This window comes from Stylophora pistillata, chromosome 13 (assembly GCF_964205215.1).
Source record: "Stylophora pistillata chromosome 13, jaStyPist1.2, whole genome shotgun sequence".
Classification (NCBI taxonomy): domain Eukaryota; kingdom Metazoa; phylum Cnidaria; class Anthozoa; order Scleractinia; family Pocilloporidae; genus Stylophora; species Stylophora pistillata.
In genome coordinates, this window is record NC_142531.1 from 23059404 (window position 1) to 23073978 (window position 14575).

A 14575-nucleotide genomic window follows, 5' to 3' on the forward strand; every position below is an offset into this window, starting at 1 on the left:
TCTTACTTTATGATTGCTTTGTTGACGATTACATGGCATGCGATTCTCTTTTTAGGTAAGAATCGAATTGAAAAATGTCTTGAAGTTACCGTGAAAAAAGTCGACTTTGAAGACAAACAGTAGAACCTCTATTACCTTGTTTCGTGGTCTTTATGGTGATGTCCTCCAACTTTCGATTCAATTCAGCAAGTTTTTGACTCGTTTCTTTTGTAGCTACGGTTGATTTTGCCAACTCCAACTGTTTCTTTAAGTTACGAATCTCTTGTATCACTTCTTTTCTTTCTTGGGCTGCTAATGTTGCCTCTTTCTCTCTAGCTTGGTTTGATTGCTCGATATCAGACCTGATAGTTTCTTCATGATCTGACGTCTCCTTTTTCCTCTCTTTATTTTGCTCTTGCAACTGGTGTTTCAGTTGTCGAATCTCTTCTTTTATCTCCGTCACTGTTTGTTCTGCCTCATCCCGCCGCTCCTGGTTTGCTTCTGCGATATCAGACCTCATGCTCATCAACTCATCTTTTACTTCTTCTTTGAGAAATGTCCTTTCTGCCTGAAGTTCTTTTCTGATCCCATCCTCGAGCTTGCGGACTTTTTCTATCGGGAAATCTGTCTCAGTTAAGTTTCCGATGGCATTCACAGAACTTGATGAGACACTAAGGGCTTGGAAGGCGTCCTTAGTAAGTTGCATGTACATGTCAAATGTTGCTTTCGGGATCTCGGAGCTGGGTGAGTGGCAGAACGCATTTCGTAAAAGTCGCAGTTGATCGATCGCCAAGGCAAATGACTCAGCATCGTTCCCAGTCCGGCTGATCACAGAAGCATGAAACCATCCGGTAGGAAGTCTATGGGGTCTCACGAACAAGTAGCTAAGTGTTCTGTGATGGCCTCCACCGTCTGGCATGGAATAGGACTTTGAAAAGATGGTGGCTTGGAATAAGGCAGTACAATCCCAGGCATCGTACGAAAGATGAGTAGGGACTTTAGTAGATCCACTCTCTTTGGCAAGGAACATGTTGCGCACGGCAACGGAGTCATCCCACGGCTGGAAACCAGGAAGATGTCCAAAGATATTGTCCCATTTGTTTTTGAAGGTTTGACGTAATGCCTTTGGAAATTCATTGAGCACGACAAAAGCAAATTTGAAGTAGTTTAACTGTTCTTTTGTAAACGGCTGTAGAGTCATTATTGCTACCTTATTATGATGAGCAACGATGATCTCAAGGCATCTGGACAGATAGATCTCCCTGGGGTCTGTAATAAAACAGTTCCAATTGATCAATTACACAAACTATTCACGAAAGGCCTTCCTCAGTAAACTGTTTTTTGGCCTCGATTGATACCTGAAAAGCTATTTAAAGGTTTGATTAAATTTTATGCAGTAGAATTTCTTGAATACGCAATGGTAAAGTAGTTACTTAGCAATTGAAAGTAATTCTAAATTCTCGCATCACTGTGAATCATTTTCAGCTCTAACCCCGCCCTTCGCCCCTACCACCCCCTCCCCCCAAAGAACTCATTTCAACAAAGATTAGCTCGTGGGGTTGGTCCTAACAAAAGAGAGTTTGCCTTCCGCTCTAACCGTCTCGTAAAGATAGAGGAAAGTAATCTTGCATGAGGGATCTCGGGATGTCACGGCCCCCTAGGCTGCGTGACATTCTAAATTAAGCTTTCTGGGAACTCTCTATGATGAACCTTTCGATAGGATACCGCGAAAAGTAATAATTAACATAACTTTGTACGACTGGAGTCAATATTTGAGCTTAGGTCCTAGTTTCATTGGATCATATTATCTTCAATAAATGGAAGTCATATTTTCATGCGTGCGAATGAGCTCACGTATGCCAGCAGGAAAGCAAGGAAGCTACCTAGTATCTTGTTTCGCAAAGAATTTTAAATCGGTCTTACAAGTAACTTTGTGTTAGTTAAACAATACTCATGTAAATAAGCCCATCTTTACTCTAACGACGGGAAATTTGTGTTCTGTCTAGATCTACGAATTATCGCTTCACATATCATGTAACAGGGTCCCCTACACCCGTTTGTAGAACTCAGTCGGGTAAAAATTATTTGGCCTTTTTCACGCATCACAAATAATATCCAAAACTCTTTCACATTTACGCGAAATTCAAGACAATCATGTTGAGTTACATCTAACTTTTCTAGTCGTGCCAGTTTTACGCGACAAACGATGATGTAATGCCCTCTATGTTCATTTTAGTTGTTCAAGAACCAGTAGTGGTTAGCCTGTCTACAGCCGCCCTATCCCCTTCCCAATTTTTTTGAGGGGATGGGGCGGCTGTAAACAAGCTAGTAGTGGTCTTTTCTTCCGACCTTTATCGATCCACATGAAGTCCATCTCCTGTCAACATCTAACCAAAGCCATTCGAGAACAATACGTACAATAAAGTAGCCGGAAATTCATCACGCAAAACAAAATGGTTCACGAATCACGATTTATTTGACTCTTAATTCACGGGTCACATTGAAATAGAAAGATCTTACCATCTTTAATCACGATTCACGAATGAATTATTTATTCACATCACGATTCACGAGAAAAAAATTTGCTCAATCACGCTTCACGTAAAAAGTAGAGGAGATCTTCATGCAACTATTCTGGGCTTTTGTTGGTTGATGGTTCTGTGGTAAACCCACTATTGACACTAGTCAGAGTGTGTCCCGTCTCGCCCCAATCCCTTTTTAGGTTACACTCCCCTGTACTTTCGGTTTCTATTTGCGAACAGTTCGTTGGGTAATCGCTTGGAAACATGCATAAGAGAGAAGACCGATATCTGATAGTTACAACCATTGGAGTCATTTTTGGCCTTTAATGCAAGGAAACGCAAAAGCTCTAATCAATTTTGCGTCAGTCAGAGCATGGTATCGACAGATTAAAAAAAGAAAGGATCACATTCTGTTTCCGCTTGTCAATATAGAATTTCAAGCTTGGCTTTAGGGCGTAAAAATTCGGCTGATTGACAATGCATCAACTATTGCATAATCGTGAACATTTAAACTCGCTTAATACGACGAAAAGGCTCGATTACAGCGAATAAATTGAATTGAGTTCTTATGCAAGCTACTTTGACTCTTTTAAAGCGTACCGCCGACTCATTCCTTTCTCAAATGCTTTAAATTTCGAACAGTATCTCTTTACATTATTATCTAACGTGTAAATAAGTTGGAAGACCTAATAAAGCGCAAAGATGTCTCACCTTTTCTTGTCGTAATCAAAGTAAACTTCCCCTCTTGCTTTCCAACAGCTTCCCCAATGAAAGGCTGAAACAACAGCGTATTAATGTTAGAAAGAAATTTGGTAAAGATGCAATGCGAGAATAAGCTAAGAACTTCCACCGGGTCTGGCTAGAATAACAATGTAAAATGTTTGAGGGAAAAAGTAGTAAGCCGGGATGCAATGCCGCTAGAGACTACCTCAGTGTTCTCGGCGGTTTAAAGCCGGAGGAGAGGATTCTCCATGAAGGTTTAAATGGAAAGATTCCTGTCGATTTTATCAACTAAACAATAGAATTTGTGACCCTTTGAAGAATCTACAGCCTGCAAAAGGTCCGTCCATTGGGCGGAGCCTCCCCATCTAAGTCATCATAAGAAATGCCTCCCCCTCCCCACCCCTTGAAGATCAAGCGGGTGAATTCTCTAGCTGGCAAATGAAATGTTTACGGTTAGTTTTGTTTTCGCCTGGGATGTGCACAAATACTTCTCTTCAACAGTCAGGTCGTCGATATTTAGGCGCATCTCCTAATAAAACTTACAATATTAATATTTGGGCTATAAAAGGAAATGTGACGAATTTACTGACTTCTGTTCTACGATTTGGAGTCCAGAATCGTTCGGAAGACAAAATATTTTTGAGTCGTAGCAACGCGTCAACAACTTGAAATAAATATGATGCACGATCCTCGCAGTAGATAGCGCTATTGAACCAAAAGCGAAAACCAGACCTGAAAAAAATCAATAGCGCTATCTAGTGCGAGGATCGTGCATCATATGTATCTAACACCGAAGTTCAAAATATATGAACTTCATATATTTCATTGTATCTCAACTTGAATTAAACAACATAAGATACCGCCCAAAGAGAAGCGGGATGGGATGAAGAAAAAGCTGCCTGCTTGTTTTCGGGAACAAACGATATTTCGATCTCATGACTAACGTCCGAGGCATTCGAATATATTCAGACAGAGGTCAGAAGACGTTTCTCGTGACTTATTACTTGATAGATAAAGTGATCAAGCATATCAAATTTTGTTGTTGCTCTCGTCAAGAACCCTTTTCATGTTGCGCAATTCTGGACTGAAGCCATAATCATAATGGTCACATTTGGCTCAAAACTTGACCTTTCTAAAGAGTTATCCTTTGTCTCGTGGACGCATAGAAACACAGACTTTTTGTGTCCGAAAAAGGATAAACATGATAAATAAATGGTAAATCGTTGTTCTTACGATTTTCGGTTACTATTGATTCGAATCAAACTGTGAATTACAGATCGTGACGTTTTGGACTGCTCTGCGCTGCTAAACATAAACTTAGTCAGCCCATGAGGACGAATGATTACGCGTCGATACTTATGTTGGATGATGGAATGAGGGTTAGCTGTTACGGGTGCATGCATTTTGGCACGCTTTCGTCGTATTTAAACATTATTTTGTTCTCCATCAAGATGGATTTAATAACCTAAGCTTCTTTTTTTCTGTTACACAACCCTTAAATTTCTTAGAAACATACACAGTGGCGAATCCACACCTCGAGCTAAGGGGGGGAGGGGGGGCGCTTTTTGTTTGTGTGTCTTCACCTGCCGGCTTTTCTTCCCTATGCCTTCATTATTTTACCCCAAAATAAAGGGGGTTCCGGGGCCCCCGTTCTCTCCCATAGATCCGCCACTGATACATGAGAGAGAAGACCGATAGCTGGTAGATACAACCATTCGAGTCATTTTTGTCCGTTAATTAAAGGAGTCGCAAAAGCTCTAATAAAATGTTGCGTCGGTCAAGGCATGGTATTGACAGATCGAGTAAACAAATGATTGCATCCTGTTTCCGCCTGTCGGAGTAGAATTTCGAGCTGAGCTTTGGGGCGTAAAAGCTCGGCTGATTGAGAATTCCTTCCGCCTCTTTCAAGCGTACCGTTGCTGTGTTCCTCTCTCAAATGCTTTTCATTTCTGACAGTATTTTTTATAGTATTATCCGACAAACATGAAAATTTGTTCGGGGTCTTACTAAAACACAGAGATATTTCACCTTTTCTTGTCTTAATCGAAGTGAACTTCCCCTCTTGTTTTCAACGGCTTTCCCAGTGAAAGGCTGAAACGACAGTGTATTAGCGTTAGAACGAAATTTGGTAAAGATGCAGTATTAGCAACTGAGCTAAATTTTGGCGAACAGCGAGGGGAGGTGTGATCAACAAAATTGACGTTCTGTAGAGGTAAATTCCACTCCGAGATCTTGTCTAGCGCTACTACGAAATTTCTAATTTCGGACGGCATTGACTCAACAAACAAGTGGTCCAAATAAAACGAAGAAATGAAACGAAGAAATAACTCACCTCTCTAGCCTTTGTTGAAGTGAAACACTAGTAACGAGTATTCTCTTCTTGTGTATAAGAACTTCCACAGGGTCTGGCTGGGTTGACAATGTTAAATGTTTGAGGGAAAAAAGTGGTTAGGATGCAATGCTGCTGGAGACTAGCTGCTCTCTGTGGTTTAAAACCGGGGGAGGGGGTGCTCTATGAAGTTCTAGATGCAAAGATTCCCGTCATTTTATCCACTATAGAATAGGTTTCCTTTTCGTACACTTTCCACACAAAAAAAGCACCCTTTAAACCTACCATTGGATATTGAACCGACAGAATTTGTAACCCTTTTAAGAATCTAAAGCCTGGAAAAGGTCCGTCCATTTGGCGGAGCCTCCCCACCTAAGTCATTCTAAGAAATACCTTTCCCCCCGCCCCCCCCCCCTCCACACACACCCCTTCAGGATCAAGCGGTTGAATTCTTTAGCTATTTCAAACGAAATGTTTACGATTAGTTTTGTTTTCCGCTCGGGATATACAGAAATGCGCTTTTTAAACGATCAAGTAGTCGATGCTTAGGCACATCTCCTAATAAAACTTACAATGTGTTGGCTACATACTCCGCATGTCACTGTTCTGTTTGGTGCAAGTAATAGGCAACAAAAGGGAATGTCATGAATTACTTACTTACTAGGGGAATCCTTGTTTACAATATATGCCTCATTAGCATAAGCAATTCAGTTTTTGATGTAGCTAAAAATAAATCAGTTCTGAATATCGAAAAATCAAAGTACGATTAACTCGGCCAATGAATACGAGCCTGATGCATTGAACACTTTTTGTGCAACACGGGTTTAAAAACTCCAAATTTTACATAGAATGTATTAGCTCATTAGCGCTTTTTGCCACCCAGAAAATTTTGCAGTTTTTGATGGACCATTTCTCCTTGAATATTACACTCAAAGAGCTAAAAATTTCACCATATACTAAGGTTTTCTAGCTCTTTAGCTGCCTGAAGTCAATTTATATCTAACATGCTTCCTTCTTTCCGTAAAGCCGTATGCAAATGAGCAAAAATGTAAACAATGACGTCAGCATGAATCCGTCTATAGGCAACAAAAGGGAATGTGACGAGTTACTCACTTCTACAAATTGGAGTCCGGAGTCATTCGGAAAACAAACAATCTTTGAGTCGTGGCAACGAGTCAAGAACTTGAAATACACAGCATAAAATACCGCCCAAAGAGAAGCGGGATGGGATGAAGCGAAAGTTGCCTGCTTCTATTCGGGAACAAACGATGGTCAGATCTCGTTACTAACACCCGAGGCATTCGAATAGACAGGGTCGCAAATTCGCACGTAGTCTCTGTGACCCCCTCCCGCAGTATGATTTTATTGTGTCAGCGGTCGTCCCACTTTAGTAATAAATAACTGAGGGAAGCTCAACTTGGGGACTAAGGTTGAATCAGCTGTTAATTATAACCACAGGCGGCCCAAGCTCTCTTTGAGAACCACACAAGGAACACAATTTGCATATTTATAAGAATTTGTATGGGATTTTTTACCACATAAAGAGAAGTCTTCTCTTTATGTGGTAGAAAACCAGAATTTAAAAAAACCGCTTAAATCAAGTGAAATCGGTAAAATAACGACACCAGGAGAAGACAACACACGTATGGAAGGTAAGCCATTTTTATTGAATATTTTCACTTTTAAATATTTCTGTGGATATCTTTTAGAAAATCCCGTACAAGTCCTTATAAATATGCAAATTGTGTTCCTTGTGTGGTTCTCAAAGAGAGCTTGGGCCGCCTGTGTTATAACCAGCGGTAAGAATCCCGCGCTTTTACTAAAGGTCACGTGCTCATCAGGGCCATAGTTAGTAGGCTCATTGACCTCACCGTCCTAACGAGATGTCATCCGAATTCTTCCCAAAGCCGGCTACTAGTCCTAGAGACTACGGTTACGGGCTTTTGGATGGGACACAGGAACGGAAGGAAGATTTCATTGAGCAATTCACAACAGTGAATTCTACATGTTACATGTTTTGTGCGTTCCACAACAGACATCAAGGACAGTTCGCGGAAATCATCCGAAAACGGTTTCATATTTTCATGTGGAAATGAAATCGAAATCAGTATTATGTCGCAACAATTCATTAAAATTTAGCAATCAAGCAGCCAGGATTTTAATTTCGGTAATTGTCCGAAGGCAACTATCGACTGCATCCGTTCCATGCACGTGCGTTGACAGATTATTGCACAACTTCCACCGGTGAGAAATTGAGTACGAACAGGAGCCCATCCTGGTACGAAGGAATGCGAAATCATCTTCATAAATGTCAACAATCCTTTACGGTTGTCAAGATTTAGCGACTGATTAATAAAGCGTTTTTCATAGTCTCAAAATGATTACAGTTTTCTTTAACCTCGGCCCCAAAGGTTTTTGACAGTTTACACGGGTTTGAATCTGCCCTTCAATTCGCCTTTTCTTATCGTAAATTCTGGCAAAATCCGGCAAAGTTTCAGCTCCAGAACCTAGCTGGTCAGAGAAGAGTAATCAATTATGATACCACTGGTTGACTGCAGGCAGAACTTCGTTTACCATTACGCAAGTCAGATGACCGCTGACACGATAAAATCATACTGCGGAAGAGGGTCACAGAGTCTTGCAGACGCATACATTTCAACACAGATTTTTTGTGACCAAAACAAGGATAAACTTGATAAATGAACGACAAATCGTTTTTCTTGAGATTTACAGAATTTCAATTGTAGAATCAAGCTTTAAAGCACAGATCGTGACCTTTTAGGACTGCTCTGCGATGCTAAACGTAGACTTAGCCCATTGAGGACGAATGATCACACATCGATACTGATGTTGTATGACGGGATGACGGTACGGTTAGCTATTATGGGTGCATGCGTTTTGGCACGCTTTCGTCGTATTTAAGCATTATTTTGTTTTCCTTCAAGATGGATTTAGTAACCTAAGCTTCCCTTTATCGGCTACACAACCCTTGAAGTTTCGGAACAAACACAGTGGCGTATCCAGACCTCGAGCTAAAAGTGTGGGGGGGGGGGGGAAGGCCTTTTTGTCTGCGCGTCTTCACCTGCCGGCTTTTATTCCCTCTACTTTTATTATTTTATCTCAAAATAAAGGGTGTCCCGGGAAACCCCTTCCCCTCCCCTAGATCTGCCTCTGATGCGTGAGAGAGAAGACCGATAACTGATAGTTATAGCCATTAGATTTATTTTTGGCCGTTAATTCAAGTAGACGTGAAAGCTCTACTAAAATTTTACGTCAGTCAGAGCTTGGTATTGACATGCAGGTCGAATGAACTGATGATCGCATCCTGTTTCCACCTGTCGGTGTAGAATTTAAAGCTGAGCTTTAGGGGCGTAAAAGCTCGGCTGATGGAGAATAGATCAACTATTACACAATCGCGAGCTTTTTAAACTCCGCTTAAAGTGGAAAGGCTCGATTACAGCGAATAAACTGAATTAAGTTCTTGTGCAAACTACTTCCGCCTCTTTAAAGCGTACCCTCGGACTTGTTCCTTTCTCAAATGCTTTTAACTTTTGACAGTATTTTTGACAGTATTATTCGACGAGCGCGTGAATAGGTTCGGGGTCCTAATTAAGCGCAGAGATGTCTCACCTTTTCTTGTCTTAATGGAAGTAAACTTCCCCTCTTGTTTTCAACAGCTTTCCCAATGACTGGAATCGAACCCGGGATACATTGATGAAAGGCGAGCGCTCTCACCACTGTGCCAACCCTGCTTCCCCTCGAAGTACAAACAAGCAAGTCGAAGTAGAAACAAGCACACTGTCTGAAGCGTAGGAAAATGGAATGGACTTAGACGCATTTGGTTTTAGTTTTGAATCTGATTGGATGTGAGGATGGCGCGAGTTTCTTAACCAATCAAAGAGCGAAGTAAAGCAAAACCATAGCAATCTAGGATTACGTTCAACGCTCGATTGAAAATCACCGCCATAAACCAAATCAATAGCTAATCAACTGAGTGTCGCCAACATGTCTCTACTATGACGCAGCGCTGGCTGCGATTTATTTTGCCGTAGGCACATCCATCGAAAAGTTTTGTTTTCAGAAAAGTTAGGTTAAATTTTCGTCACTTTTATGGAATTAAGTACTACTTAGATTGGAACGGGTTAGGATTATGAAAATATCTTCATACAACACTTCCATTTCACAAACAGGAACATAAGATATATTCGATTCAATGGTGGGGTCAGTGGACCGCTTCAATATCTTTTCAACAGTTTTGTATGGCGCAATCTCGGCAATGACACTTATTATACATTGTGTCTGATTTATCATCACGGGTTTATTACGAATCAACTTGACGGCCTGTTCCCAGTTGGCTTGTAAGCTCAATTGGTAGAGCGCTGCACTATTATCGCAGAGGTCAGTGGTTCGAACCCCGTACAGGCCTGATTTTTTTCTGGTCTGATTTTCGCTATTGCATAAATAGCGCTCTCTACTGCGAGGATCGTGTATCATACGTATTTAATACCGCAGTTCAAAATATATGAACTTCATATATACATTGTATCTAACACTTAGTACACCGAAATATGTAACTCAAACTTCAACAAGTATGGAAATAATAACAGTGTACATCTCTGCAGCTGTTATCAAGAAATGTGACAAGTGAACAGAAAAATAGAAATTAACTGCGTGAGATGTGGGTGATAATTTCCTTCGGCCTTGTCGTTGTCAAATGCTCGTGATCACTATTGAGTTCGCTCAAGATCTGTAAAAATATTTTAATTTTCATCAAGATATTAATGTTGTGAATAAACTTTTTGTGTTCGAGTCAGAGAGGCATGTCCAATTTGATAGGTGTTCTTTGCAGATTATTTAAAAGCATTGTTGCATAGTTTTTGGTTTGGAGTCGTGCCATGGTTAAATGATCAAGTCCAATGACTGTCGTGCATAATAGCCTAGATCTACCATGACGTGTCCATATCTGAGAAATCGCTTGAAGGCGGACATTCAGTCTAAACGCTCTAAAACAATGAAAGAATGCTTATCCTCCAAAACCAAGGATTTGCCATTGAGGGATTGGGTTACTGGCAGCCGTGTGTCCAAAACGTCAGGGGTGAGGAGGGTACGTTTTAGACACTTTGGTCAGTTTCAATTCAGTCTTTGGTCAAAAAGAACCTCGTCGAAGAAACCTTTTTCACATAGCAAATTTTTGATGGTGCTTGTCTCGCATAATTAATAGTCAGACTCGTGCCTTGTTCCAGCTCAGCCAGAGGGCTGTCCACAAGGATGGTGAGGTTTGAGAAGGTTGAAGGAAGGACGGTGAGCGGGCGGGGGGGGGGGGGAATGCTATGGAAGAATGAATTCTGAGATATGCAGGTGTATATCACATGTTAATTAAAAGAGCATGATGACGTTGTAGAAGGAAAGATGTGAATCGTCCTATCAGAAGTGTGGAACAACGAACGCGCTCACGTCGCGCTCAGTTCACGAGGTGTCCACGTGGGAACTCACTTCTCGTCTCACTTAGAGCCTTTCATAAGCGTTCGCTTCACATATCGCGCGTGCATCCCACGCTATACGTCACGCATCAGTCAATTATCTCGAAAAAAAAACCAATGCTGATCACTTGTTTGAAAGATAAGCAACAGGTATCCAAATACTGGTTTCTCGACCGAATTTTCTCTCCAAGCCACAATGACTTATCTTTAAACGATATATATTGTAGAGAATACAATACGGAGGAATGGCTTCTTTTACAGCGAGTATGTCCAAGAGAGAGGGACGCGGATGGCTGCCTGATGCAAGTTAACCAAAACACATCTTGCAGCGTTTTAAGTCACGTGTAGAGGTGCTTCACGGGGAAGAGATGAAGAATTTCTGAGATAAGGGTCTATTTAAGAGAGCATTTCGATTAATTGGCATTTAGGAGAGCATTTCTCAGTTTACTCGCTGAGAACAAAGAAATATCTCAGAAGGAGCCAATGGGAACTCGAAGTAGAAACAAGCAAACTGTCTAAAGCGCGGGAAAATGGAATGGACTCAGACGCGTTTGGTTTTAGTTTTGAATCTCATTGGATGTGAGAAGGTGGCGCGAGATTTCTTAACCTATCACAGGTCGAAGTATACCAAAACCATGGTAATCTAGGATTACGTTCGACGCTCGACTGAAAATCGCTGCGATAACCAAAGGAATAGCTAATCAGCTGAGTGTCGCCAACATGTCTCTACTGTGAACTAGCGCTGGGTGCAATTTATTTTGCCTTAAACGGCATATCCATTGAAAAATTTTGTTTTCAGGAAGTTAGATTAAACTTTTTGCTTAGATTGGGACAAATTAGGATTATGAAAACATCTTAATATGACACGTCACAAACAGGAGCATAAGATACATTAAATTCAATGGTGGGTTCAATAGACCGTTTCAACCGTCTCTTTAACAACATTTTGCTATGGAGTAATCTCGGCAACAACACATAGTATGAATATAATAACAGTGGCTATAACCGCTGCAGAGATCTAGAAATATGACTTATCAACGGAAAAAGAGAGATTAACTGCGTGAGATGTGGCTGACCTAAGGCAAACAATATTCGTAATAATTTCCTTAGGCTTTTTCGTTGTGAAATGCTCGTCGTCACCATTGAGTTTGCTCAAGATTAATAAAACATATTTCCTGTCGGCGGCTCAAAACTTAGTTACTGCACAAGTAAGTTGGACTAAAAACTTGAAAGAGCATATACACTTCCCTGACCAATAAGAATAAGTCCAGCCTGACGAGAACAGCAGCTCATGCTAACGTTTGTGGTTGTCCACATCCAGAACAGGCTTTCACCGACACAGTGAAACATATTTACTTACCTTCACATCTTGAAAGGTCGTAAAGTCTTTGGGAATCCAAATTTCTGTTCGATCAGGGACAAGTGGACTGCAGATATCTGCCAAGAGCAGCGTCAGTGGTGGGTGTGACGAGAGAATGACTCCGCTAATGTTTGTCTTTCGAGTCTTTTATCAGAGATATTATTAGATCTCATTACTAATGCCGAAAACACTCGAAACTATTGCGGTCAAAACATCTTTCTCGTGAATAAACATTTTGTCTTCTTCATAAAAGACTCATTGAGGCATGTCCAACTTGATAGGTGTCCTTTGCAGATTATTTAAAAGCATTGTTGGATAGTTTTGTGTTGGAGTCATGTCATGATTGAATGAACAACACGTTGGCTGTCGCTGAATTTTCGCTTGAAAGCGGACATGAAGCGCTCTTAAAAAACGCAAGAAAGCCTATTGTCAAACCAGCGACTGGTCATTGGGAAGAATGGCTGCTGCCTGCATCCGTGTGTCCAAATCTCAAGGATGGGAAGGGTAGGTTTTAGACGCTACCGACAAATTTAATTTGATCTTTGGTCAAAAAGAGCTTCCTCGAAGAGGCTATTTTCAGTTTTGTTTTTTCGCACCTCGTATTGCATGTCGTAGATTAATGGGCATGATGTGCAAATATGTAACACATGTTAAAGAGCATGACCACTTTGGAAGGAAAGTTGGAATTGGTCTTGTCACAAGTAGGAACAACTGAACAAACCAGAGAGACATCAGGAGCGTAAGTGACGGGCCAACATTTTTCGCCAGGGAGGGGGGGGGAAGGTTAGAGGATTTTTGTCAAGATAAAAATTATCTGATCTCCCCATAAGTCTCTCTTATATTCTGATGATTCTTCCCCCCGCCTCGTTCGCAGTTGGTTGGCAGTCAATTTTTAAAAGTCCCCCCCCCCCCATTACAATCCTTTGGCGACGAAAACAAAATGTGGTCCCCCTAAGATTCTCCCCCCTTCTGCAATGCTGCAATGAATAATAACTGGTTTTAAGGCGAGTAAAGAAAAGAAAACCCAAGCAGAACAAGTTCACTCATTGAAGAACAATCTTTTGCTTATCATTGTGTATTTAACGCAGCTTTTCAGCAACATTCCTTCCTTTACAGCAATCAACCCAGTTCTTGTGACCTCTCTCCAAATAATCGAAAGTGGGTCTTTTGACCCTGTTCTGTTAGAAACAGTGTAAGCTCTAGTAAGCGGATATCCCGGAGAGAAATGAAAATTAGTCTACGACTGAACCATGCTAGCTAACGAGAAGACCCTTTAGACGGCGCACGCTACAAGAGCAAAACTATCAATTAACTTTAGGGAATGCAAGGCATAAGATTGTCAGCTTTGTGGGACCCTTTTTTGTGTACCCAGAAGAATATCAGATGTGCATCACGGGTTACGGGGTTACCTACAAACACTCCTTACAACTTTTTAAAAATCTTTGGAACACGTAATGAGTTTTAAAATCGAACTCTTGTTCATTTTTTAATTTATATCTCTCGTTAAACATTTATTTACTTATCTACTGGTTTACTGATGAAAAATAACTATTATTTATGTTAAGTTTACTGGTGTAGTAATAGTTTGAAACCGTCGATGGAATACTGTTTCAAGGAAACTATGTAACTCGGAACTAAGGAAATCTTGTGATACGAGAAGCTCATATGAAGTTTCGCCATAAATGAGCATTTTATCGGACTGAACCGTAGATGTCGCTTGGCGAGAAGCAACCAGATCTCAGAGAAAACAACAAGCATTCCTCAGTGCACTATTACTTTAGTTTTACGCGCATTTTTATTAAAACTCGCCCAAAAGACATTATTTAGCGACAAAATTACGCACAGAGTTTGTCGCACCGACCTTTTAGTCATTACTTATGTGTTTGTCGTCAACTTCAATACTGTTGTGGAGAGAATTTTATTACACGACTTTGGCAGTCAGAGGGCCAATAACTAAAATCAACTAATCAAAATGCTCTATTGACGGTCCAATATTCTTTAAGTATTGGAACGGGCACTGTTCCGAATGGTCCCGAATGATACCGCACTTGTGTCCCTTTGAACTTCAGTCGTATAATAAATCTCTTATTAACCAAGCTTGCTCGGGACCGTACTGGAAGAATATCGGCCGTTGCTCTTTTTTTGTACGGACCTCGCTACTCTCGGTCCGTACTGTCAAGAC

At 40.9% G+C, this 14575-nt stretch overlaps 1 protein-coding gene across 1 annotated transcript in view; it reads right to left on the bottom strand.

The window, feature by feature from the left end:
- Window positions 1–14575, bottom strand: part of LOC148718215 (uncharacterized) — a 31283-nt gene that overhangs the window by 12671 nt on the left and 4037 nt on the right. Inside the window, 2 exon segments of the mRNA XM_088742346.1 lie at window positions 136–1248; window positions 3213–3276. Coding sequence (XP_088598472.1) covers window positions 136–1248; window positions 3213–3276 — 1177 coding nt within the window.